The following is a 27,095-nucleotide window of genomic DNA, read 5'->3' on the forward strand; positions in this document are numbered from 1 at the left end:
AAACACCATTTTTAATTTAAAAATTGGACATTTTCAGTGTTGCGTTTATTGTTGATATTTTACCAAGTACAGTGTGCGAGACTTGTAGGTTTGACCTTGGTGGTTATAGATTTGGGACTTCACATCGACAGAAAGTGGGTTACATGTATGAAAACTGATGTACATGGATATTTGTGGGGGGTGGGGGGGGAGGGGGGGTATGCAGTATGTTTTAAACATGAACATTGTGTACATGTAAATAGTCTGTATATACATGTGTATATATATGAAATATAATTAAAATGTGTATGTCGGTGAGCTCAGGGCACCTCAACCACTGACATTGCCAAATATTTCTGGGGACAAAATTAAACAAAAAAAAAAAAAAGGGGGGGGGGGGGATTTGAATGTTGGTGGTAAGGTACCGAGACTGGCCCAAGGATTAGGGTTACACAAAGATCTGAAATGGCAACCCCCATGCAGAATGGATGAAAAGTATTAGCTGAAAAAAAACCCCATGAGATTTTGAATGAAGAATATGAAACAATTTTGACAAATGGCTGGAAACCCCAAAACAATTCAGATTATTAAAAATCCTGAATTCCTGATATAACTGGAAAACTTACAGCAGATTCTCTGCTTGGAATTGAAAGAGACTTGACTTGTACTTTCATTAGTATGTGTTACTTACCACTCCTAGGTCACTGACCTACTTTTCATGGGTTACTGCACATTAAAAGGAATCCTAGTCTTCCTTACTCGGTCGGACCTCGTTACAACGACCATGTTCGTCCCTGGGTCACTTTGTCGTTATATCGAAATTGCCAGTGTATTGAATGGTCATGAGTTATCTCATTGTCAAAATAACGTAACAAAAAATACTAATTAATATTAACTGATGACTGAATACTTTATGCACTGCAATTATTATCAAAAACAACAAATACATGTACTTATATTAAATATGTTTTTAAAAAACATTAAATATATTAAACAAGGCGCATTCACAGTCAGTCCAATCAAGACACCTACGATTGGTACCTGTTTTGTTTACAAAATATGAAAAGAGAAGATTTTATTGTTCGAAGTTAATCCTTTAATTGGTTAACTAAAGGCTTATTTGCAAAAGCAATACATGTCTACAGATTTCCCAGACATTGGTAGCTCGGACAGCATGTGACACAGTCGGCTCACTACGAAATCAAGGTATCTAAGTGGTGTGTGTACTACCAACATGCTATGGCAACTGTGATTATGTAATGTTGTCGTAAAGAGGTGTTTTCAGATGGCGGATGCACGTTTGTTCCCAATTTGCTGTCGGTGTCGGAAGGTGTGAATTCCGGTGTAATGAACAGAATAACATTGGTGTGTTTGTTCCCGAAAAAATGTCGTAGTAACGATGGTCGTAACGAGGTATGACAAATTCATGCAGGACCATCAAATGTTACATGCAAGTAACATCTCTGTTATTGTGACCTACTTTTCATGGTTATCAATAATGGATATACTGACCTAGACCTACTTTTCATTGCTACCAACAAAAAAATGTGGCTTTTCTCTCGGACTACATTTCAAAATGACCAAATGTTTGACATCTAGTAGCTGATGATTAATAAATCAATGTGCTCTAGTGGTGTCATTAAACAAAAATAAACTTTTTTGTTACTTGTTTTATACTGTTACAATTTAACAAGATGTTAAACAAAACAAACAACATTATGGTTCAGTTTATAACAATTTATTGTCTAGTTGGTAACAATTTTCTATAACAGTGTGGTATGTCTGCTTCAAAATAAATAGTTAAACATTACGTAATAAAGACACATTTGTATTTTTTTATTAAAAATTGCTATACTGATGTTAAAATCGTATCGGACTAGGATTAGTTATTTTCACCTACGAAATGCATGTTCAACTATAAGTGCTTGTACATGGTATTGAACAAACTTGAGAAAACACCAAAGTTTAATTGGCTCTACAATCTACATGTAGCCTTACAGTGACTTGCAATGTATTCAGACCATCAAAAAGTGCTCCAATAATATACTCTTCAAAAAAAGAAACGCAAAAGGGTACAAATGGGTTATAACTCCGATTTTATGTTTCCTACCGGTTTATGCTTTGTGAATATAAGGTCATTGCATGTCCCAAACACATTCCCACGGTTACATTCGATAAAACGCAGCTACTGTACAATAAAGTTCCAAAATGTGAATATTCGCAAAAACGCAGCCACGTGCAAACCATGTCACCACTGCACGTGCATTGTCTGCACGTTCAACATGAACACCGACAGTATAAAAGTGCAGGGTGTTCGCTTGCCTGGCCTCTGTATCTGGCCGACAGTTGACAATCCAGGACATGCCACGTCTCAGTGAACCGCAGAGAAACAATGCCATCGGCCGACTAGACGCTGGCGAATCCAGAACGGCCGTTGCCAGGGCATTCCATGTGTCCCCAAGCACCATCTCCAGACTGTGGGACCGTTACCAGCAACATGGATCAACACGTGACCTCCCTAGATCCGGTCGACCACGGGTCACTACCCCCGGGCAGGACCGCTACATCCGGGTACGCCACCTCTGAGAACGATTGACTACTGCCACCTCCACAGTCGCAGCAATACCAGGTTTGCGCAGGATATCCGACCAGACCGTACGGAACCGCCTACGTGAGGTAGGAATTCGTGCCAGACGTCCAGTTCGAGGTGTCATCTTAACACCACAACACCGTCGACTCCGACTGCAGTGGTGCCAGATTCATTGACAATGGCCTCAACTGCGATGGAGACAGGTGTGGTTCAGTGACGAGTCCCGATTTCTGCTCCGACGTCATGATGGAAGATGTCGCGTGTATAGGCGTCGTGGTGAACGTTATGCGGCAAACTGCGTGCAGGAAGTGGACAGATTCGGCGGGGGTAGTGTCATGGTGTGGGCAGCCATCTCACACACTGGCAGAACTGACCTGGTCCACGTGCAGGGCAACCTGAATGCACAGGGCTACATTGACCAGATCCTCCGGCCACACATCGTTCCAGTTATGGCCAACGCCAACGCAGTGTTCTAACATGACAACGCCAGGCCTCACACAGCACGTCTCACAACGGCTTTCCTACAGAACAACAACATTAATGTCCTTCCATGGCCATCGATATCACCGGATTTGAACCCAATTGAGCATCTATGGGACGAGTTGGACCGACGCCTCCGACAGCGACAACCACAGCCCCAGACCCTGCCCAAGCTGGCAGCAGCCTTGCAGGCCGAGTGGGCCACCATCCCCCGGGACGTCATCCGTACTTGGTTGCTTCAATGGGCAGGCGGTGCCAGGCAGTTGTCAAAACACGCGAAGGCCACACCCGGTATTGACTCCAGATGACCTTGACCTTGGTGGTGTGTCCTATCACTTACTCACAATGGACTAGAGTGAATTGTGAACAATCCTGCAACATTTGGTAATTATCGGACTCACCATTCAATAATAAAATCAATTCTCCAAATGTTACGACAATGTGGTTTTGCGTTTCTTCTTTTGAAGAGTATATAAAATCAAGTGAAAATGTAGCAAGTATTCGACATCAAATACAATATACAAATGTACCATACTTAAAATAAGCAATACATGTGTATGGTTATCTAAACTAACTTTCCCCATAACATTTGATTCAGTCAAATAGATTTAACTATATGCATCAAGAGAACTAGACTGACATACTGTAAAAACTTTACAATTATAATGTCGATGTTTACACTGATAAAAAAACAACCCATTTTGTCAAACTAAATCTAAACATTTGTCAACAAAACAAATTAGTCTGCTAATTAACAGTGATTAAATACAAATGAGTTATTGCACATATTGCGATATACTTAGAAATATTATTGTTGCAGTTATTGTCAGAAAACCACACTCGTCCCACTCAGTTATATTTTCCACAAGAACACGATAATGAAAAATATACAGTAGAAACACCAGAGAAAAACCGTTGGGTGAAAGAAACGACTTACTGTTAATTGTGGAGGTTAGGGAGGCAATAAAACTCCCAATTTGAATTTTAAAGTAACTGAACCCAATAAAAGCTTGAGTAAGATTGACAATAGGATTTGAAATTTGATTTTTGATCAGTGTTTGTATCAAATTTATAAATGAATTGCACAATAATGAAAACTAATAGTGAGACTTAATAAAAAAAAAAAGAAATAAAAAAAGATATTTAAATACGGAAATAATAATAAATGTTAAATATCCTACCACTAACCTAACCAGTGTTTGTATCAAATTTGTAAATGAGGTGCACAATAATGAAAACTAATAGTGAGACTTGATAATAAAAAAACACAAAAAACAACCCAAAAACATTTAAATATGGAAATAAATGTTAAATATTCTACCACTAACCTAAATCCCCCCCCCCCCCCCCCCCCCCCCCACGACCATATGACTGTCATTTTAACTTAATACAGATGAAAAATACACGAACAACTTAACAAAGTTAGCACACGATTCCTTATACAAAGTAAATGCTACAATTTACCGGTTAAACATTAAATGCTTGCAAAATATAAATGTTTTCCTGTTAACATAGAAAAAGCAAAATAAGACAGGCAAATACATGACAAAACCTACATAGTCAAAAGATAGATGGATAGGCCAGGGACTTATTCCATATGAAATAAATACTACAAACATTTCATTTGACAATTGAGGCCTCTGAGAAATGAAAATTGGCATAAACCATTTATGGATTACACAAAAACAAATTCAGGTTTTTGCATAACCTTTGCATAACCTGTCATGACTATGTAAATAATATCCTAACTATAATGTGCAAATAAAAAATGGGTTAAGCATACAAGACTTGCTTGAGCAACATGTAGACGAAACAGCTGTTTTAGAGACAACCTATAACTGACTATAGACAAATGATCTGAAGACTCGATTCATAACTGACTAAGAGCCCCTCAAGCTAAATGAACTGTTAAACTGATGTTCAGCATCTATTATCACAGGCTAATACATTGGAATAAGAATGAGAATATAACAAAGAACATGATGACAATTGAAACGGCAAGACTGTAAACATTTAAAACAGAAAACAAAAATAAACATATAAAAAAGTATTTATGCAAACCGTAGTTTGACATAAAAGTCCTTCAGAGAACAATGTCGAACAAATGGCTACTTTAGTGTTAAGCCATAACAACTTATTAGGCGTACTTCCTTGTTTATTATTTCTTATCCTTCTCGTCTTCAACCAGTGATCTTTCTCGTACCCTTTCCTGAAGGTGCTATTCGAAGTTACAGTGCCATAGTTCGCTATTTTAGATAACAACAAATTAACCAATCCCATGCATATTAACCGATCCCATGCATTATCTTTGCATAAATAACTTGCGAAATGTGCTGGAATGTTGTGTAAAGAATCACATTCTGTACAACTAGGTTCTGGTCTTATCAAAGCTTTTAAAATCGGAGAACCACAAAATGTGGCAAGTGGAATGTTAGCAGCTAGATAGGGCTGTCAAAGAGACATGATTTGCATAAGGAGTTTGTTTTGTTTAACAACACCACTGGAGTACATTGATTTATTACTCATCGGCTACTGGATGTCAATTTTGACATACAGTCATAGAGAGGAAACCCGCTACATTTTTCTGTTAGTAGCAAGGAATCTTTTATATGCACCATCTCACAGACAGGATAGCACATACCACAGTCTTTGATATACCAGTCGTGGTGCACTGGCTATTGGATGTCAAACATTTGGTAATTTTGACATACAGTCTTTGGAGAGGAAACCCGCTACATTTTTCTGTTAGTAGCAAGGGATCTTTTATATGCACCATCCCAGAGACAGGATAGCACATACCACAGTCTTTGATATACCAGTCGTGGTGCACTGGCTGGGATGAGAAATAGCCCAATGGGTGATCTGCATAAAGATGGCAAACTTGTTGGCAACATCAACCAGCCATAACATTAGAAAGTGTTCACCTCAATTGTTCGCTATAGATTCTCTAAATACAAATTAATTTTTCTTCTAGTAAATTACATTATCCGATGGTAATTTTTTTATGGGCATATAGTTGAAGGTGTAATGTTTATATTTCAACGCAAAGTGGTGTGAAGTCGCCATTATGCAACTTTGAGATAGCACCTTTAAGGTATGGTATAACAACTAATAAAGATCGTCAGTTAGCATCCAGTTTTCTTTTATTATTATTAGGCTCTAATTTTTTCTCAGTCCAGTCTCGACATACTTAACAAAATTGCATTTGTCCCATTCTGAGTTATCCGGGAAGTGAAAGGATATCCAAGTGAAAGTAAAGGATATCCAAATACAAACTGTCTATGGAAGATGATGTACAATCACAGGTAAATTAACTTCAGTAATGTTACCGGTATACAACAGACAATAAAAAAAAAATTATTAACAAATTTTTATAGAAATAAAATGTACATAAGCATCGTTAGTCGAACATAATTATATATTTCATTATATTGTTGTTATACTGTATAAGTACCAAAAAAAACAACCTGTGCAATAAACAGTAATACTAAATACTAAGTAACCTAAAAGTAGATTATTGGTAAAAAATTAAAGAAATATTACATACATATTCTCATCATGTCTTACTAGAAATAAAATGATATTTCAAACAAATTATTTTTAGCATATGTTTAACATCAGCAATAAAAGGTATGGGAAAAATGATTATTATATATCAATATGTAAAACATAACAAACCGGCCTATACATATCACCCAAGGATATACAAAACTATATGTAGTTCAGATGATGTTAGCAAAATTTCAAAGCATATTTTCATAAAAGCATCAAACTTTTCAAACTCTAATTTTTAGATGTGGAGCCATTTTGAAATTGGTTTCATGTGAACCTTGATTGTTATTATATTGATGCTTTTAATTAAAAAATTGTTTTCTACAACCTCTCTGTAATTAACTATATATATATTTTTTTTAAAGTGTACATGCTCAGCTATTCTTAATGGCATTATAACAAACATCATCATTTTTAAATACAAGCATACATAAATGTTAGCTTTCACAGTTGTAATTTAAAATGATTGTAATAAATACTAATTTAAACTTATTACAATTTGGTATGTACATGTAGTTTTTAAATACTAAGTTTGTAAATTCTTTAAGTTAAAACACTGCATTTGATACAAGTGTTATCTAAACCTATATAAACGGACAACAAATACACATGAAAGAAAGAAAGAAAGAAATGTTTTATTTAACGACGCACTCAACACATTTTATTTACGGTTATATGGCATCAGATATATGGTTAAAGACCACACAGATTTTCAGAGGAAACCTGCTGTCGCCACTACATGGGCTACTCTTCCAATTAGCAGCAAGGGATCTTTTATTTGTGCTTCCCACAGGCAGGATAGCACAAACCATGGCCTTTGTTGAACCAGTTATGGATCACTGGTCGGTGCAAGTGGTTTACACCTACCCATTAAGCCTTGCGGAGCACTCACTCAGGGTTTGGAGTCGATCTCTGGATTAAAAATCCCATGCCTCGACTGGGATCCGAACCAAATACACATGAATAACAATAACTCTCATTATTCTAAATCAACTCCATCTACAGTATTTCTACCTGGAATGTCTCTGACCAGCAGAACCTAATATCAAGATCTCAACCATATTATTCTTCATACAACCAGTAAACTACTCACTGGACAGGATTACTTACTTATTAGACAGACAGAACTTATGATAGACAAATGCAATGAGTATTTTTTAATTAAATACTGATAAAACCATAACACCTATGGTTGATCTTTGATACGTGGTACAATAAACACTATTAACTTGAGGGGCGGTTATCCCTCTTTCACTCAGGTTAAATACAACACAGATACCACTTAACTCACATTATCTCTTGTATTTAAAAACCGAAGTGTTGTTATCCAAAACATGTTTTCATTAATAATAAATATAAAATAACAGCAGTATTTCATACAAAAATACAATTCCTAGAAAAAAGGATCATCCATTATAAATATACCAACAATTCATCAAGTTTTTGTTTCAGTGATGACATTGACTGAAACACATACAAAACCAAAAACAATATACAGAATTAGAAAAGTAATAACTCTATTTGAAATAATATATCTTTACTGATAGTCTGACATTACAATGTATGACAAGTAAACACAATTTCTTTTTATAAAACAATATTTAATGACCATGTCAAATATAAAACAGGTGAAAACATTAACTTAAGAATACAAAAAAATACCCAAGAAAGATTTGGTTTTGTTTTGATAAATGTATGAATAACAATTTTAAAACAAATATTTTGAAAGAGTTGCAGTTTAATACATTCATTTGATACAATTGTAATAAAACAATTATCACATGTATGCAACAAAACGACATTCATATAGAACTAGACTTGGTTACATTACACAAAACAAATTTGAGACAAATATCAAAACAAATATCTCAGCTACAAAAACATTGGTCCTTTTAAGTATACATCACAGCACTAAAATATATAAAACTCAATTATGCTATAACAATGAACACAATAATGTTATTCTAAGAATACCACAATTTGAAGCAAGTGGAAAGACATCTACTCTTCCGGTGTCATGGACTGACCCTTTAACAAATAAGTAAAATTGTATGTCATTGTGCACATTACTGTCACAGTCAATGATACAGGGTAATGAATAAGATCTTGAAAATGCACCCATTTGTACACAAATCTTTCAGACCATTGTAACCCATTTAATAAACTTTGTAATGTTAGGTATGAACTTTGGCTCCAAACTGAATAATGAAGCTGTACTTCTACAGCAGACAAAAATGTATTAAGACCATATGGATGAAATTGATTATTCTAAGTTCCACAATTCCAACCGTATGCAATTATTTATACATGGCATTTGAAAGACATTTTATTTGTAAGTTTTTTGTTTGTTTGTAGTTGTTTTGTTTGTTTGTTTTTTAAAATCATTTTCCAAAAATTACAACCCCAAATTTGTTTTTTACCGAGACTTGCACTTTTTAAAGTACTATAACAAAATTTTACAGGTTAGTTTATTTGACATCCAATCAAACCTGATCAAACAGTTATCTCTACTAAACAACACCTGTAATAGTCTCTCTGTTCATCCTAGTGATGTTCCAGTGATCAAATGTATTAGAACATTTATCCACTGGTCTCTACCAAGGTGACGGTCACGTATAAAATCCATTGTTGTGGAATACGTCAACTGTAATTGTTCCTATAGTTTAGACGTAAAGTAGTTGGGTCTGAATGTGTTTTGATATGTACGTAAAGAACATAAATATTGAAGAGATGGTAAAAATAAAATTAGCGATTTACACAGATTTATCCTGGTAAACACGACAACAGAAAGGCTGCTTTGTTTAACAACACCACTAGAGCACAATGATTTGTTAATCATCAGTTGTTGGATGTTAAAACATTTGGTAATTTTGACATATAGTCTTACAGAGGAAAACCGCTACATTTTTTCATTAGTAGCAAGGGATCTTTTATATGCACCATCCCACATACAGGATAGCACATACCACAGCCTTTGATATACCAGTCGTGGCGCACTGGTTGTAAAGAGAAATAGCCCAATGGGTCCACCGACAGAGATCGATCCCAAACCGACCATGCATTAAGCGAGTGCATTACCACCGGGCTACGTCCCGTCCACTCAAGACAATAGGTGCATGGTCTTAACAATGCAAACCCTTCTTAACTTCATATAATTCTAACAGATTCTATAATTTGAAAGTTGATTGGTTGGTATAAACCAAGTATAATCAGGGAACAATATTTCAAAATCTTACGTGACCGGAAGTTGGTTCACGTGAGTTTTACTTAGGTAACCAATTGTGCTACATTGGTGGTTTGAAAACATAAACTGATTTTCAATTTCATTACTGATATATGGTACTTTTAATTTTAGCATGTAATTGTTCACCACGTAACCGTTCTTGTGATTTTAAAGTTGCATAACCGACACGCGAAAACAGAACAATGGTTCTTGTGAAATATTTTGCCTGTATAACCAATGATTGTTGATGAAATTCTGCCGAATTCCCAACACTAGTTCATCTAATATAAAACACATCAACTTGTAAAGCTGTCTCCTATTTTAAGAAGCTACCATAATATTCTCCCAAATTGTCTACTACAATACAAACTGACTTCTAAAGTTGCAACTAATTTTAAGAAGCTACCTCATCTTCCCAAATCATCCATTGTAGTATAAAATGACAAGCATTAAGCAGCCGTGTTGTGTAGCCATTCCTGGACACTACCTTAGTGTGAAGCAGGTCCGACAGTACGTTTTAAAGTCTCTATTTTAACACCATCAGATATCACATATTAATTCCCTACTTGAGGTCCACCCTTTGTGGAACAGGAGGAGGCTGACCAACTCTACTTGGAACCTGTGCTGGTTGACTGGTAGACTGTAGCTCACACGGTGAACCTGGTCGTCTTGGAACTGGTGGGGGTGGAAGGTTAGAGTCTATTCTCGGAGGAGGGGGTGGTGGCACTAGAGGACAACCAGTAGGTATGGGAGGAGGACTCGTAGAAGGGCAGACAGAAGCGGATGACAGAGCAGTTTCTCTTGGAGGTGCTGGAGGAGGGCTGATATCGGGACAGCCATAAGCAGGTGCTTCATCTGGAGGTGTGGGAGGGGGGCTCATATCAGGGCAGACGGAAGTGGATGATGCAGCAGCAGCAGCAGCAGAATCATGTTGAGGCCGATCTGGAACAGGTGGTAATGAGTGCTTCATGACGTGAGTGGATGATGCGCTAGTGTCAAAGGGATCCGTAATGTTGTTTTGTCTGGGAAAAGTTTGTACGGGAGGCCGAGCAGGAATAGCCGGGGGTAGATTTGTCGTCAGGTTGCTGGTATCAAAGGGATCACTGGACGAAGATACAGCCTCTTTATTTGGTTTCTGTGCTTGATGTGGTGCAGGCAGCACTGAGGCCTGGTCATGTTGTAGAAGAGGAACTTTGAATTTACTTGTATCAAATGGATCATCAGCATTAGCAGAGTCCACAGGAACTGGAGCATCGAGTGGGTTAAATACCACAGGATCTGGAGAAAAATTGTCGGGAACACTTTTCAGTCCTTGAGCAGAACTTCCAGACACAACATGACTGCTTTTAGGGGCTGGAACCGGAGGCTGTCCATGTACAAACTCGCTGACGGGTCTCACCCTGTTCAAATCAGACTGTTCCTGTGGTGCAATGACACAACTCTTGATATCTCGTCTTGGTGCTGGTTTGGGAGGTTGTTGTGGGCCAGAATTAACGTTACGCATTTGAACAGCTCCAGAATCCTTCTTACTGTCGGGGCTTGCAAGATTTTCCATACTTTTAAACCTTGGCATTGGTTTTGGTGCGCTAACAGTCGCAGCACTGTCATCTTTGATTTTGCTGTCACTTCCAATATCGTTTGCAGTTCTACTCCGTGGAATTGGTTTTGGTGCTTGTAAATTATCCACTGCTGCAAAAATAAAACAATTAATCCATCAAAGTAGTAACCCTGACACCACCAAATTTGTTTCTGGGGTTAGTAAACTTTTTTTAAAAAACAAAAAGAAATCCATCAAGTAGTATATAGAGGATTTGTCACAAGTATTTTTTAATATGGAAAATATCAACCAAGTCATGTTAATCGGCATTTTTTGAGGCTCTGCCTAGACAAATACCGATTAACTAGACGCGAATTCTAGTAGCGAATTAACTAGTAGCGAATTCTATTTATCCTATAACACTTCTAAAATAACATTTTAATTAATTGTTTAGTAAATCACAGTACTAAAGTCGCCGCCATCGATAATATGACGTCATCACGATTAGCACAGATTAGTTTGACGTCACGCATTTTAAACAAATCTTTGAAAATGTTACGCTCAGGTGCACGGGTCTTGTTGGCTTGTAAGCAAAAGACCCATCCACAGCAACACACTACCTAGAGACCATGCAAATTTGCATACCATTATTAACCAGGTTAATAAAGTAGTTTATCACATGGGTTTATGACATGGATATCATGGTAAGTTATAGGATAAATGACTTTAACCACTAAACTAATTTATTAGTGGAATATTTAGAGGAACTGACAGACTGTTGATCATAACAGCTAATTTGTTTATAAATGCGACTGTTTGACCAACAACTAATAACATAAAATACTACGCTATGAATCCCATTTAAATTCCAAGTCAAACTGCTGTCGGTAAACTACATTTTTAACGTTATATGTAAAATATGTAAGTTAAGTGATTGAACTGTATCTGTACCTACTCGATCTGTAAAAGTTAAAACGAATATACAACACTTACGTTTAGTTTTGCCTTCAGGAATCAGAGGTGGGGGCAAGTTCTCATCCATGCTAGGAGCTCCAAGCAATCGACCAATGAGCTTCTCTGCATCTGCCATACTGGTGGCATGGCCTTGGTGAGTGACATTTGTAGGGAGACCAATCGATGAAATCTGTCAGAAAACACAATGAACGAATGAATCAGCTACTGGGTGCCAAATTATGGTAAATGGAAAGCATTAAGTGGTCAGAAAACACAAATCACCAACATTAAATACTTTACACATTAATAAATTACATGTATCGTTTACAATGAAGCACATATATATATACATAACTGCAAATGTTATATGAAAATATATCTCAATGCTATAAAAAAAAAAAAAGAGGAAAGATTAACTACATGTTTATTTGATGAGCTTATACTAGGAAATACAATACAGTGGAGTATTGCATAATACAGTATAGGATAGTGTACAGTTCATGAGAGTTCTCCTGAGTCATTACAATTGAACATACAATTGGTGTGACATATATCTTGAGCATAGCATGTGCCATTGACAAAGCCTAACACAAGAGCAAAGCCTTTGATAATCAACATAATGCTTAACTCAGGGTTCATACACCTTGGAAACAAACAAATTCCAGATCTTTTCCAGACTTTTTCCAAGACAAAAAAATATTTTTCAAGACTTACGTTACTCAATAATCAGTAAATACATCTACCCATATTTTCGGAAAACTTGACAAAATGGACGATCTTTTTGTCATATGCATTACGTAAGCGTGTACTTCAAATCTTCGGTAAATGTCGGCAATTGTTAGTCTCGATTTCCCAAATGTACATTAGTGCCGAGATAGAAAAACATTTTCAGATTCCGCCTGTTTCATGCAACCAAAATTTTTTACGTGAGTCCTAAAGACGAATTTCCATACTTTTTCCAAACCAACTCGCAAAAAAGTATTTTTCCATACTTTTTCCAGGTCTGGAAAATGGATTTTCAAAATTTTCAAGGTTTTCCAGACTCCGTATGAACCCTGTTAATTTTATGTAATACTAATCTATGTTGATGAAGTGAAAACTCAGTTCTGTTTCTTACCCTCTGTCCACTTTTCTTAGCTTTCGCAGATGGTGGTGGTCTCAGTGGCTGGCGTATTTTAGGAGCCTCTCTTCCCATTGCTCTCCCCGGCGAGCCTGGAATAACAGTCTCACATGTAACAACAATATCACCAGACCCCATGCTTATAAAACAGTAAAGTCTGGACGTAACACTTTAATAAGTCTTGCTCATCCAACCAGCATGTAGTTAGTCTGAAGACCTTACTTAAGTCTTGATTCTCAGCTTTAAGTCTTCTTTAAGCATGGGCCTTGATCTTTCAACAGGATAACATAAAGCAACATAAGGAGATTAAATTGAGCAAACTGATGAAGAGATGGGCTAGTTTTAAGGTAATTAATATTTTATACCTGGTGGAACTTCTACAGTTTATTTATATGTATTTATGTACATGAGTACATACAACAAATTTACTCCCATTCATCCCATATTATTAATTCTGAAAAGGAGTATTGTTTAATGATATATTTGAGTTTTTAATTAAATATCAAGTATACTAACCCATAAAGGCAAATACACATCTCTATGCAAATATCATCAATCCCATGAGTCGGATTTTCAATTTGCTGCTTGGTATTTATTTATTTTATTACTACAATACACAAGCCACCAGTTCAAACCTATTGGATAGCTAGTGATTTTCTTAAATATTTATCAAACACTGACCATCTCTAACCTCCCTCACTATACTTGTATTAGTCTAACAGGTCAGGCCATAGGGCTTAAAGGCATATTGTCACAGACTACTGACCTATTTAATGGTCTAACAAAGTATTACCTGAACAAAAATAACTTGATTTGTCCCTAAATGTACTTTATTCAACCATCTTCATAACCACCAGACTCCATTTATTAATATTTTGTAAAAATAATTGAATTATGGCAGTGGTTCATAATTCAAAAACTAAAATTGCCGAGAGGGTTGACATGGATTTCACTCCATCATAGCTAGATTTGGTTTCCAACAATTAATGTAATTTTTATTTATTATCCATTTTTAAAGAAATAAGGTCTTTAAATCCGTGACAGTATGCCTTTAAAATATATATTCAGAGCAAGCTGTAGTAGCGCATACGGGTGTATGCTGGCTCCTCTGTCCAGGACAGGAAAGGGTTTGGGGTGAGTGGGAAGAGGGACCGCCCACACTGACAGGTACAAGAGAGTACCAGCAGCCCGGCCAGGGTCGGTAGCAGGATCATTAGTCTAACCTGGTGCACCCTGATTTGTAGGTGGTGGAGTGACTGCTTTGGCTGGGCCACCAGGGGGCGCCACTGGTTTAGGTACTCCACCAGGAGGCCTACTAGGTGGCGGTGGTTTCGGTGGTGGGAGGCCTGGACGAGGTGGCGGCTGTTTTTTCGGTACCTGAAATTTAAAAAACCCAGTGTAACAGCAGGCAACATTTTGTCTTTAAATTTTTTAAATGCTGACAGTGCTAAATAATTTTAAAAATTTATTAGCAAAGTACTATTTAACATAATAGAATTGTGTAGCAATCTATGAAATCTCCACAGCAAACTATGACTCGGTATTTGAATAAAACCTTTCCTGAACAGTAGCTACAAGACAGAGCTATGTAGCTAAGTCACTCAATCCAACTAAAATACAGCACAATACTTCAAGAACAATGAAATTAGAAACTGAATTTCCTATGAGATCTAGGTATATCTTCAGTCAAAAGCCTTCGTTGTTAGAGATGGTCTATGTGGCTTGTGCAGGCAGTTAATGTACATGTAGGTAATAAATATAAACCAGAGGCAATTAAAAGTCTTTATCAAACAGCAATCTTCCATAACAGTGGTTGAAATCCTTGTTACTTCTTAACAGTCCAGGACATTTAATAATGATTTATGGTATCCAAAGGGTGAAAAACTGTAATTGCCTTTATTTATTCAGTGTTTTTGTTAATAAACCAGCTGCCAGCCCAAAAGTTCTTAGCATTGATAATCACAAAATTCTACTAAGCATAAATTTTAATGTTGAACAAAATTTGTTGTAATTTGTCCAAATGACCATTTGAAGGATCAGTCCAGAACTTTTCTTCTTTTAAAAAAAAAGAATCTTATAATTTTGTAGTCAATAAAAACCCAAGAGTACGGGTGAGGTACATGATACGCCTGTCAGGAGTTTGATGGAAAACCATAGATATTAATGAATATGTTATGGGTATGATTCAATTCTAATTTTGTGAAGTTTTCGCAATGGGATGGATGAACAGTTTGTTTTGGACCAACTACTGATGAGAAGTACATTGGAGAAGGTGTTGTCTGATTAATGAAGTTATTGTTCTTTATTAGAAAGGGAAATTTTGTTTAGCATGGGTACTCTGGTGAGACATTTATATTGGCAGTGAAACAGTTTATGTATGTAATGTTAATAATACAAAACTGCCAAGAAATTAGCATATGGATTATCGGTGCTGAATTGCATCTGGAAGAGTAATTATATTTTATGGTCTGGACAAGGATTTACTGTTATGAGCAGTAGACCGTAACAAGTAGGTCACAATGACCTAGTAATAGTACGCAACACACCACCATCCCAAGGTATTCCTACAGGTGAGGTTTGATGGTCCTGTATGCATCTGTGTGCAAGATTTGGTCTGGACAAGAAAAAGTTAACATACGGACAGACGGACAACACCATATCATAATATGACTCATCATAGACGGGCGTATAAAAATGGTATGTTAGTAACGTTATAACACCTTCAATATAATATTGGCATTATCAGAAAACTAGGAGTCGTATCTGCACAGTCAGTTATTTCTCCTACCTCAGCAGAAGCTTGTAGCTGACTAGATGCTGCTTCGACAGTTCTTCCCGTTCCACCCAGTGGCTGCCTGGGGTCACTGGGTGGACCTCCTGGGGCCTCAAACATTTCACTTGACACAGTTGCTGGGCTGTTTCTCCCTGCAATCACATTAAATCAGTTCTTTACAAAAACAACTATCAATTACAAACAAATACATTATTTTAATGAGAAGAATTAAATTAAATTTATTTAATATTTAACATTTATCTCTATACTTAAAGACATAAACAGCATTATTATCCCAGTGGACACTCATAACACAGGAAATAAAAATGATAATTTCTCACTGAGAAACAATTAAGCATTGATGTAACATACAAAACTATTGGAAAGATTTAGTGCTTACAAACCAATGACTTTGTCAGTACTAAATATGACGTCATGACAATTTGACGGGCGGGACGTAGCCCAATGATAAAGCGTTTGCTTGATGTACGGTCATTCTGGGATCGATCCCCGTCAGTGGGCCCATTGGGCTATTTATCACTCCAGCCAGTTCACTACGACTGGTATATCAAAGGCTGTGGTATGTGCTATCCTGTCTGTGGGATGGTACATATAAAAGATCCCTTGCTGCTAATTGAAAAGAGTAGCCCATGAAGTGGCGACAGCTGGTTGCCTCTCTCAATATCTGTGTGTGATCCTTAACCATATGTCTGACGCCATATAACCGTAAATAAAATGTGTTGAATGCGTTGTTAAATAAAACATTTCCTTCCTTTCATAACAATTTGGCAAACATACACAATGACATCACATATTTAAAAGAGTTATTTACACCTCTCAGTTTTAATGTTCAATTTGCAATAAAATTTTATTTCAATACAATTCATTACAAATTTTTATTTAAAACAGAAAAAAAATTAAAACTTTTTTTTTTAATTATCCGTGAACGTGAAAAAAATACAAAGTTATATGAATACTCAGAACAGTATGTAAAGTGGTTGACATCATTTCGATACATACGTGTATGGATATTAAAAATTAAAGGATCTAGGAGAGAAAAAACCAGCTGAGCTAAAGCTCATGACAAATGAAGATTATTTCACTTGGGACATAAATATGATAATAACTGGTAACTTGTTTATTATCCTCTATGTAATTACCTGAAGAGCAAGGTGATGGAATTATTGGTGTGGGCAGCGAACCGTCATTTGCTGAATCAAAGTCTTCAGCTGCAAAGCAAATAGATGTGCTTGAAGCTGTCCATTCTTGTAAGAACACATGTCAAATGTTACTAACTTTAAGCACGTACAAAAATCTATGATATATTCCAGTGTCAATAGTTAGAATTATAAATAAATGACATTCATTCTGTTATATTTTAATACGATTATGCACAGTATTTGTGTTGTTTTAAATGTATCTAACACTTTGCAGTGTTCTCGCTGGGTGAAAATTAAAGGAGGGCAGCCGTGCAGCCGTGCAGCACCACACCTTTCAAAAAAAACCCACAAAAAAAACCGGTGTGTGTGTGTGTGTGTGTGTGTGTGTGTGTGTGTGTGTGTGTGTGTGTGTGTGTGAGAGAGCTTGGTGGTTACCATGTTGTTGTGTGTTGATAGACTTTGTGGAAAGTCATACTCCTTATTTTGATTACCAAATGTTCATACGAAATACAAGCAGGCTCGTCTTTTAATTGAACCGAAGATGTTATCGGTCTGATATTCACTGGCAGTTCCGGTTTTGTTTTAATATTATTTTAATAAAGATTTCAAGATATACGAAAAACAAAAAAGACATGTGTGTGATTTCCTAATGTCAATTTTTTTATTTTTTATTCCCATCTTCATCGAATGAATCGATTGCTGTGATAAAATATTATCGCCAACTGATAAAAAAAATAGTTTTTGTAGTGGCGGTGTATATATTATTTGGCACCCAAGATGAATGATTTTAATGCTAAACACTACCACTTCCATTGATTTTATAAGCAGTGATATCCCCCCAAAATTAAAAGTTTACAATATGTTATAAGAACTGCTGAATAAACAGAATGACAGAAATGACAGAAAGTTAAAATCGTCAGTTACAATCAATTATATTTGTAACTGAGGACAAAATATCAGACGACAGTTAGTGGAAACAAAAGATAGAGTGACCGTTCTGTTCATGTGACAAATTTGGCGCCAAATAAGTGGGGGTTTTCAGTCGGAGATTGCCGAATCCATAAAAAATATAACTTTTATTGTGTGTATTAAACATACAAATGGATACAGGTATGGGACAAAATAGAGGCTGTTAAAAATACTATTAAATTATGTTACGGTAACTGTCGTAGATGTTCCGTCAGCTGCTTTTTCGTATACAACACCGCTTGTTTCCTTTGATGTCCAGTGTGCAGACTGATCGTTGTGGGTTTTTTATGTGTGGGAAAAAAGTGTGCATTAGGAAATAGCGGAGATAGGTACTGGAAAATAAAGAGGGACGCAGAAAAATAAGGAGGGCGGAGAATGTGAAAGGAGGGCAGCAAAATGCAATAGCAGGGCAGGCCGCCCCGCTTACATGGAGCAGCGAGAACACTGCTTTGATGAATAATATCATTAATGTTAAAGATTATTTGAAAAACTGAAAAATTCAACCATTTTTTCTGAATGTAAACAGCCAGCTAGCTCTAAACATAAATACATAGAGATTCTAAAATGTTGATAAAAACAGTAATGCTCATGCAATCTTAAATTTCTATCTTATTTAAATAATTTATGAAAGAAAATAACATTATTCCATTACGCATAACTATAAACTTACAGCTTATATAGAATTATTTACTTACGATCTTCCATATCAAACTCCATGGTAGGTATGCTGAAGTCATCCCCGAGAAGACTGTTGGTGAATGGCTGGTAGAGGGGGGTAGTGTTAATGGCATACAGATCCAGCTCCTTCTGAATTGCAGACTGCCAGTCCTGCGTTCGTAACCGCACCGAGATCTTGTTTCCATTCACCTGAGATATATCAAGATACACAGTTTAAATGCATCCCATAGCAATGTAGGTTTGTCATTTCTCAATTAACATAAAACCAACATTTTCAAAGAACATCGCTTTATATTGGTGCTTTGTATTATGGAGCATTATTGCTCAAGAACCAAAAAATGAATACAAAAGGAAATATGATCTTGTTTGTGTTTTTATTAATAAGTATGTTTCAAATTTAATTATAAGAATTGTTTATTATTTCTTTAAGGTTTATCAGGGTATGAAACAAAAAAATCCACATAGCACCATTTTATGTTATTTAAACAGTTTGTACATGTTGTGTTTTTTGGCCATACCAAGATGAATCTGAAAGAAATAACAGACAATCCTTAACTGAATCCTTAACACTGTGGTTATAATATTCACACTATAAAACTGAAATCGTAAAAACTTTTAAAAACCCAGTTTCATCATACATACTATACTGCGACTCAACAACAGATGTTACACAGTGTTAACTCACTTCTTGTTGATCATGAATGAGCGCTTGTAGAGCACTGGATCCGTTCTGATACATAATCCACATGTCAGTATCAACAAACCTGAAACAACAAATATCATTTCAAGAACTGACAACCCAAACTGGCTGTGACCAAAGTCCTGGGGCCTAATTCACTAAAGTCTCGCAATGCTGAGAGCCTTTGAATTAGGCCCCTGGTTTTTTTTAGAATAAAAAGGTTTTAATGTTTAAAACATTCGGAAAAGTCCAAAAGGTAGGCGATTTTATAAATGTTTTCAAAACATGTCAAAAAAATAAATAATAAAATACATTGTAGAATAGTGGAATACTCTCACTTTTGAAAAGAATGGACATAACCAGTTCTGACTGTCAACCAGCAATACATTTTCAATACGTCATGTGGTGATGACTGAATATGACTGTTCAATAACACATTCATTGGATCATGGAAAAAAACTCTCAAGAAAATACTATTATCGAAACATTAAAACAAATATTTTAATAACATAGCATTGCAATTGTACTATAACAATTTGTTAAAATAACTCCCTAAACTTATAGAAGCTAGAGCCTTAAATAAAGCTACATGTACCTTACAATGGTGATATCCCCAGCTTCACTGAAGAGTTCCACAACTCTGTCAACGGTTTCATCATCCAGCTCGCCACCAGCAGCAAGGGAGACAATCACAGTGCCATTGGGTGGACCCATCTGACTTATCACATCTTGGAATACCACGTCTTTTGCATTTTCATCCACCGTCAACACCTCTATGTCAAACAAGCCAACCACAGGTCTTGTAAAGAGAAAGATACAGAAATACATTCAATATCTGGGTGACTATTAGTACAGTTCGTGATTTACAGATTATTATGTGGTTTCTAAAACAAATAACAATGGTAGACCTTTGAAGTAGCTGCGTTTAAAAAAAAGAAAAAAAAAAAAAAAAAAAAAAAGAAGATTTAACCACCTTCAAAACTTACACATAGCTCTTATTACACAGTGTACAGAATACTGCTTGCTAGATTTAACTGAACCACTTCTTTTTGTGGAAATATTATCAAATGATAAAAGACCAAAACACAACATATGTTACCCTAATTTTATTTTGAATATACAGTAAAATCTGTTAAAGGCCCCCCCCCCTCCCCCAAAATCGTTTGTTTCCGGTCACCCGACCGACCCTAAACTTTTTTTTCTTCTGCTGGGGTGGGGTGGGGTGGGGGGGGGGGGGGGGGAAGTGCACAGAGAAGTTGTGGTCGCGGATCGACAAAGCAGATGACAGAAGTACTCAAGTAGGATAACTCTTACACGTCAGTGTGTGTTAAATGGAGGTTGAGGGGTGTGTGTGCGTGGGGGGGGGAGGGCACAGCAGCGATGGTTTTTATACACCCCCACCCCACTTTTTGGCACCTTCTTATGCCGTGCCCTGGACCCAATCACTGGTGTTGTTAGAGACTGGACCCAGACTAGACATGCCTGGACGTTGAATGGATATGAGCATAACTAATTTGTTTGAAATTGGAACCATTAACACATGCTCTTATTAGGTACCACGGTAATTGGTGACACACGAGATCGCATGACAGTACGGTAACGTGTGTGGCGATTAAACGGCTTATATTACAAACTGCTAAATACTGTAGGCCTATAGAGGAAAATATATCATATTATCTTAACTCCAGTCATGACATACATTGTAGGTTTATTTTTCCAAAACAACGTGCGATCTCAACAAAACAATTAAGGATTTCTCGATACCACATGCACAGACTACAAGTCATCGCGGGTTTTTTCACATGCAAAGGTGAAGGTCATTTGAAGAAGACGTGGTACAATTTTCGTTGTTGGCTACTGCTTAGGCCTAGTACCCAGAATTTGTTAATATACACGGGTGTAGCCTGTAGGAAGATACCAAAAAGTGGGGTGGGTGGGCACACACACGTATAAAATTAATATATAAACCATCGATGTACCCCCTTCCCCGCTTCCTACACCAGTGATGTAGATAGGCCTATCAACTGCTGAGCATGGGTAATAATTAAATAAACGGAATATTCAAGAATAACCACAAACAGTTCACATTTATTTCAGTGTTTCAGTTAATTGGGAATAAAATGATTTGGGTGATTTTAGTATGGGTCCGTTCAATAGGCTAATAAACATTAAAACTATAAGTCTGTCCCACAGGGAATGCCTTAGCCCGAGTACTCTGACTGTAAGAGAGCTAGACGGACATTTGAACATAAACACGCTCTCATTATTTAAGTCCAAATGTCCGTCTAGCTCTCTTACAGTCAGAGTACTCGGGCTAGGAACGCCTTTTTTATTACTATGACATTTACTACAAGTTATTAATTTCTAAGCCGATTGATTTGTAAATTGCACACAAAATTAGTATTGTTTTGTTATTTCCAATACAAGTTGGACAAATCTGTGAAGTTTTTGTGCAATCATCTACTGAATGGATAAATCTGTGAACTTTTTGTGCAAACATCTACTGACCAACTTGGACAAATTTGTGCAGTCATCCTCTGACAAAACTGGACAAAACTGTGAAGTTTCTGTGCAGTCATCTACTGACTTTTATTGGTGCAAAGGAATAGTTTGAACTTTTTTTGTTTTTCTGTCTTTTGAAAATGGCATGTGAAACTTAAAACTGACATTGACAGTGAGATTGTTTTTATTTCTCTCTGGCTGCAAAGAGTAAACTAAGATTTTTCAGACAGCTTGCCTTCATGTCTTTCATCTTGAGACTGAGTTTTTCTCTGGCAAACACATTTAAGGTAGGGTAACCTTTCTTTGTGGCCTAAACCAGACCCTGAACAAATTGGAATCCTGTCAAAACTGGCCAAGTTTCATGGTCCCAAGTTTTCAAAATTATAAAACCCGACCTTCTAAACACTCAATCCCATCTAACTCAGATAAATATTAGGTCCCCAGAGAGATTTGGTTTAGACAGGTTTCACTGTACTTCAGCTACTTCTCCAATATGTATTAAATTCATTATCAATATTTAAGCATGGTGTAAATCAATTTAACATATTGTTTAAAAGAAGCCAGTCATATGGCTAAATACATAAATGAAACAATCTAACCATGAAACCGACTGTGTCATGTACCTGTGATCAGATGTACGTAGTTCAGCTCTGTTATACAGAAGAAGTTTGCCTTCGTTCCAGTCAGGATTATTTTCCTCCTCTGAAAAAAAAACACCCACAAAAAAACAAATTATAAAAATAACCCTGATAAATGAAAACAGTCATATTAAAACGGTTTACCCATCTAGGCAGACAGGAAGGAAGGAAATGTTTTATTTAATGACGCACTCAACACATTTTATTGCCGGTTATATGACGTCAGACACATGGTTAAGGACCACAAAGATTGAGAGAGGAAACACGCTGTCGCCACTTCATGGGCTACTCTTTTTGATTAGCAGCAAGAGATCTTTTATATGCACCATCCCACAGACAGAATAGCGCATACCACAACCTTTATTACACCAGTTATGGAGCACTGGCTGGAAGGTGAAATAGCCCAATGAGTCCACAGATGGGGATCAATCCTAGACCGACCACGCATCAAGTGAATGCTTTACCACTGGGAACATCCTGCCCCTATATAGGCAGACAGATGCAAAGTAACATTGTGCAATCATTTCACAAGCCTACATGATGTCATATTCAGCGTTTTACACAAGTGATGTTACAGTATTAAAAAAACAAGAAAATCCCCCACAATTTAGTCAATGTGGTAATGATGTCAATGTATTCACATGACCTGTCCATAAAAGGTACGTCTGACCTCACACCTGTTTATTCTCTGATGTGACAATACTGATCTGACCACCAAAACGACGTGTTGTTCAACCATACACCGATGAGAATCAACTCTGGTTGGAGGGCGGCATACTTCTGTTATCAGCGATATGTCACAGCTATGGCATAATATCGTCTCTTGTTCTAAGCTTTACAAACGTTTACACTTTAAAACCGTTAGAAACTTGTCCATTAAATCAAAATCACAATGTGTAACAAACAGAATATCTATCTCACTTATAAGCAGCATTGTTTATCTTGCACACAAAAATTAATGTTCAGTAGTTTTCACTTGCCATATGAATATGCCATAAGCAATACTGCCGAGTAGCAAGCTGAGTATTCTGTAAACATTGTTTTGTTTAACGATCCCACTAGAGCACATTGATTTATTAATCACTGGCTATTGAATGTTAGATATTTGGTAATTTTGAAGTATAGTCCTAGAGAAGAAACCTGCTACATTTGTCCATTAGTAGCAAGGGATCTTTTATACGCACCATCCCACAGACAGGATAGTACATACCATGACTTTAGTTATACCTGTCATGGTGCACTGGCTGGAACGGGAAATAGCCCAATGGGCCCACCAACAGGATTCGATCTTAGACCGACAGCGCATCAAGAGAGCATTCTGCCTCGAGTATTCTCTAAGTCTTTCTGAAGTGTGAAATATTCAGCATATGTTTCAACAGTTGTCAGTACCTTCTTGTGGCAGTAGGTGGCGCCGCCGCCACAGAATGCGATCCGTCCACGCGGGTGTGCGACACTTCTCGCTGGTGTCGTAGTCGTCACTGAACATATCGTACTTGTACGTCGGTGGGAAGTTCGTCTTCCCTTCGTGGAAATTTCTAAATGCCTACAACAGAAGTTATTTGGGTTTTTTAGACCATCACAGTATGATTTGTAACGTCATCAGGAGAGAACAGTCTATCTAATTTAAATTAATTACAATAATCAACTGTTGAATTTAAGGCTATATGTTCTTGGTATTACATTATAATTGATGACCATATCAGGCATGCACAAATTAAAAATTTGCATAACCTGAAAAGGGGTTATGCCAAAAGATTTTGCATAACCTATTTTGATTTGCATAACCTGGGTTTTTTCTTTATAGTTAAAAAAACCCCACTTAATTTTGAGAAACAAGAGAGTGGCAATGGTAAGTAAAAAGTATATGTATACAAATGTTTAAGAGATTTAAAAATAATAATGATTAGGACTATTGTAATAAATTACCAAAACATAGTGAATGTCAGGCTTGACCTATTAAATAAAACACATCATCATGTGTGTATAACTACGTGTGAATAAATGAGAATTCACTGCAGGCATGCTATAAATAAACATCCAATAATTACAACTATTATAATCATACTTTCTGTTTAAAATACATAAATGTTTTAACTATTTTTGTGTCTTTGAAACAATGACAGTTTTATGATAATGATCAATTACTCCACATGTGTAATAATAATTAAATCTGGCAAATATTCACATACTCTTTGTGAATTTGAGATAAAGAAGTGCTAATAATTTATATATCAGAATTAAGAACAGTTATAAATGTTAGAACAAGAATTGCAGCTAAATTTTAAACTGTAACATTGAGCTAAAGATAAAAGTAATACCTCTATCTTACCCATTTACTTTGTATAGGTGCGGCAAAAACATATTATTATTACTATTTTAAGTCTGTAACAACGTACCTTGGCCTCAGCGCGTTGTATGTTCAACTGATCAAATTCCTGCAGAGCTCCCCAGTTCTCGTTCTGAACAAGTTCCTTGACTTCCTCATTTCCCAGGTCAATTCTGTAGTTGAAGTCTCCACACCAGAAAATGTAGTCGTGGGTATATATAGCCCTACCCTGCAAGACAGTTTTTATACATCGCTGAACAGACATTCAGGGGCCGTACCATTTTTGTGTGTGCATGTGTGGGATATATTTGTTGTATCTGTGAAAATGTTCTTAAAAGTAACTTGAAAGGAGAGTCTGGCAACGACGAGCCGTACCACTATTTTTTACACTGTGCCGCCCCTGACATTTATTCCCAATCTAAGGAAACATGGCTAGGATAGTATATGAAACATATAAACATAGTAGTAAAACAAGTAAAGGCAAAACCTTTTGAAATAAAATACAGCAACGAAACAAATACTTTTACTAATAAAAAATGGTACGAGATAAATACATGTATGTAATGAAATACATGTTATGCATTAACTATAATAAATCAAGTGTCTTGGTCTACATTATATTACATTTAGAACAAAGTGATCTATATTTGAGTCAATGACATACAGGATAGTACAGCTCATCTCACAATACCGCAGGATATAAAATATACACCCGAGGTGATGGACCATTCAAAAATGCGCCAAAAATCCTTCAAAGAAATTGCGCAACCTTTCTTTTTGACTTAATCCTATGGCGCAGGTGGTCCCCTCTCCAACCCACCCAAACCCTTTTCCTGTCCTGGACAGAGGAGACGACGAAGGCCAAGGCTCACACTTGTGCCCATGACAGGCGTGCACTACAACAACTTGTTCTGAATGTGCACATAAACCCTATGACCTGACCTGAGCTAGTGGACATTTCATCCTGGGAACATAAGCTGTTACGTTGAGGACTGATATTTTAACCATTGACAATTTACTTTTATATCTCACATGACTGCATTTTCTTCTTTTTCTTTTCTTATTTCTGAGATAACAAACTAACATGTCAAAACGTTAGGGGACAGATTTCAGTGACAAAATATATAGTTGAAATTACTGCTCGTGACCTCATGTCACCAATCTCATGCAGCCTCCACCAAGCAACGACTATCATTGCAATCATATTTCTCCAATGATGTCATGCTGTAAAAAGGCTTGCTTGGCGCGATTACTTGTACAAAATATGCATGCATATCACAAATTAGGAATACATTTCACTTCCCCACTGGTTTAATTGTGGAAGAAAACCAATACTGATTAATGACATTTGATAGTAGTAAACATAACCATGTGAAGCATAACCATGTGGGATTCGTGTTTCCCAAATGAGTTTATCACATGGGCTAATTTAAAAAATTAAAAAAATTAACAACACTATTTATGCAGTGGATTGTTAACAGGCTGCAGGTCTATGTAACAGCCTTTCCATGAGATAATATTACGTACCCAGCTGTATAAATTTAAATGAAGTTTAAACATTTTGTAGGTATCAGAGAAAAAACAGGTACTATATCATTGGAATACTAAATGTTCAGACAAAACTATTTCAACATGCCCAGCTGACAAAGAACAAACTATCCTGAATTATCATGCACCAAGGGTGGTAGTTATAATACAAATTCACATACATGTATGATGCACCTACAAACAATGAACACCAATACATTGATCTAGATAGAACTATCATTCTACAAACAAGCCAAGACAGTACATAAACTAAGAACTTTGTGGATTATTACAGTTAACAAGCAATACATGCTGATCTGATAAACAATGACATGCCATATACATGTACTTGGTATCACTGTATAACCAGAGCTTAATTTTTGTTGTCAAATTGCCAAAGTCCAATCG

The 27,095-nt window shown here is 36.5% G+C and overlaps 1 protein-coding gene across 1 annotated transcript in view; it reads right to left on the bottom strand.

Annotated features, from left to right (window-relative positions):
* Positions 1-9,938: 9,938 nt before the first annotated feature.
* LOC121382331 (synaptojanin-1-like) overlaps positions 9,939-27,095 on the bottom strand; it is a 35,909-nt gene continuing 18,752 nt past the window's right edge. Inside the window, 12 exon segments of the mRNA XM_041511915.1 lie at positions 9,939-11,513; positions 12,355-12,505; positions 13,433-13,527; positions 14,659-14,812; positions 16,224-16,360; positions 17,369-17,437; positions 19,033-19,204; positions 19,701-19,779; positions 20,290-20,493; positions 22,820-22,898; positions 24,224-24,377; positions 25,231-25,389. Coding sequence (XP_041367849.1) covers positions 10,387-11,513; positions 12,355-12,505; positions 13,433-13,527; positions 14,659-14,812; positions 16,224-16,360; positions 17,369-17,437; positions 19,033-19,204; positions 19,701-19,779; positions 20,290-20,493; positions 22,820-22,898; positions 24,224-24,377; positions 25,231-25,389 — 2,580 coding nt within the window. The 3' untranslated portion in view covers positions 9,939-10,386.

The sequence above is a fragment of the Gigantopelta aegis genome, chromosome 9 (assembly GCF_016097555.1).
Source record: "Gigantopelta aegis isolate Gae_Host chromosome 9, Gae_host_genome, whole genome shotgun sequence".
Classification (NCBI taxonomy): Eukaryota; Metazoa; Mollusca; class Gastropoda; order Neomphalida; family Peltospiridae; genus Gigantopelta; species Gigantopelta aegis.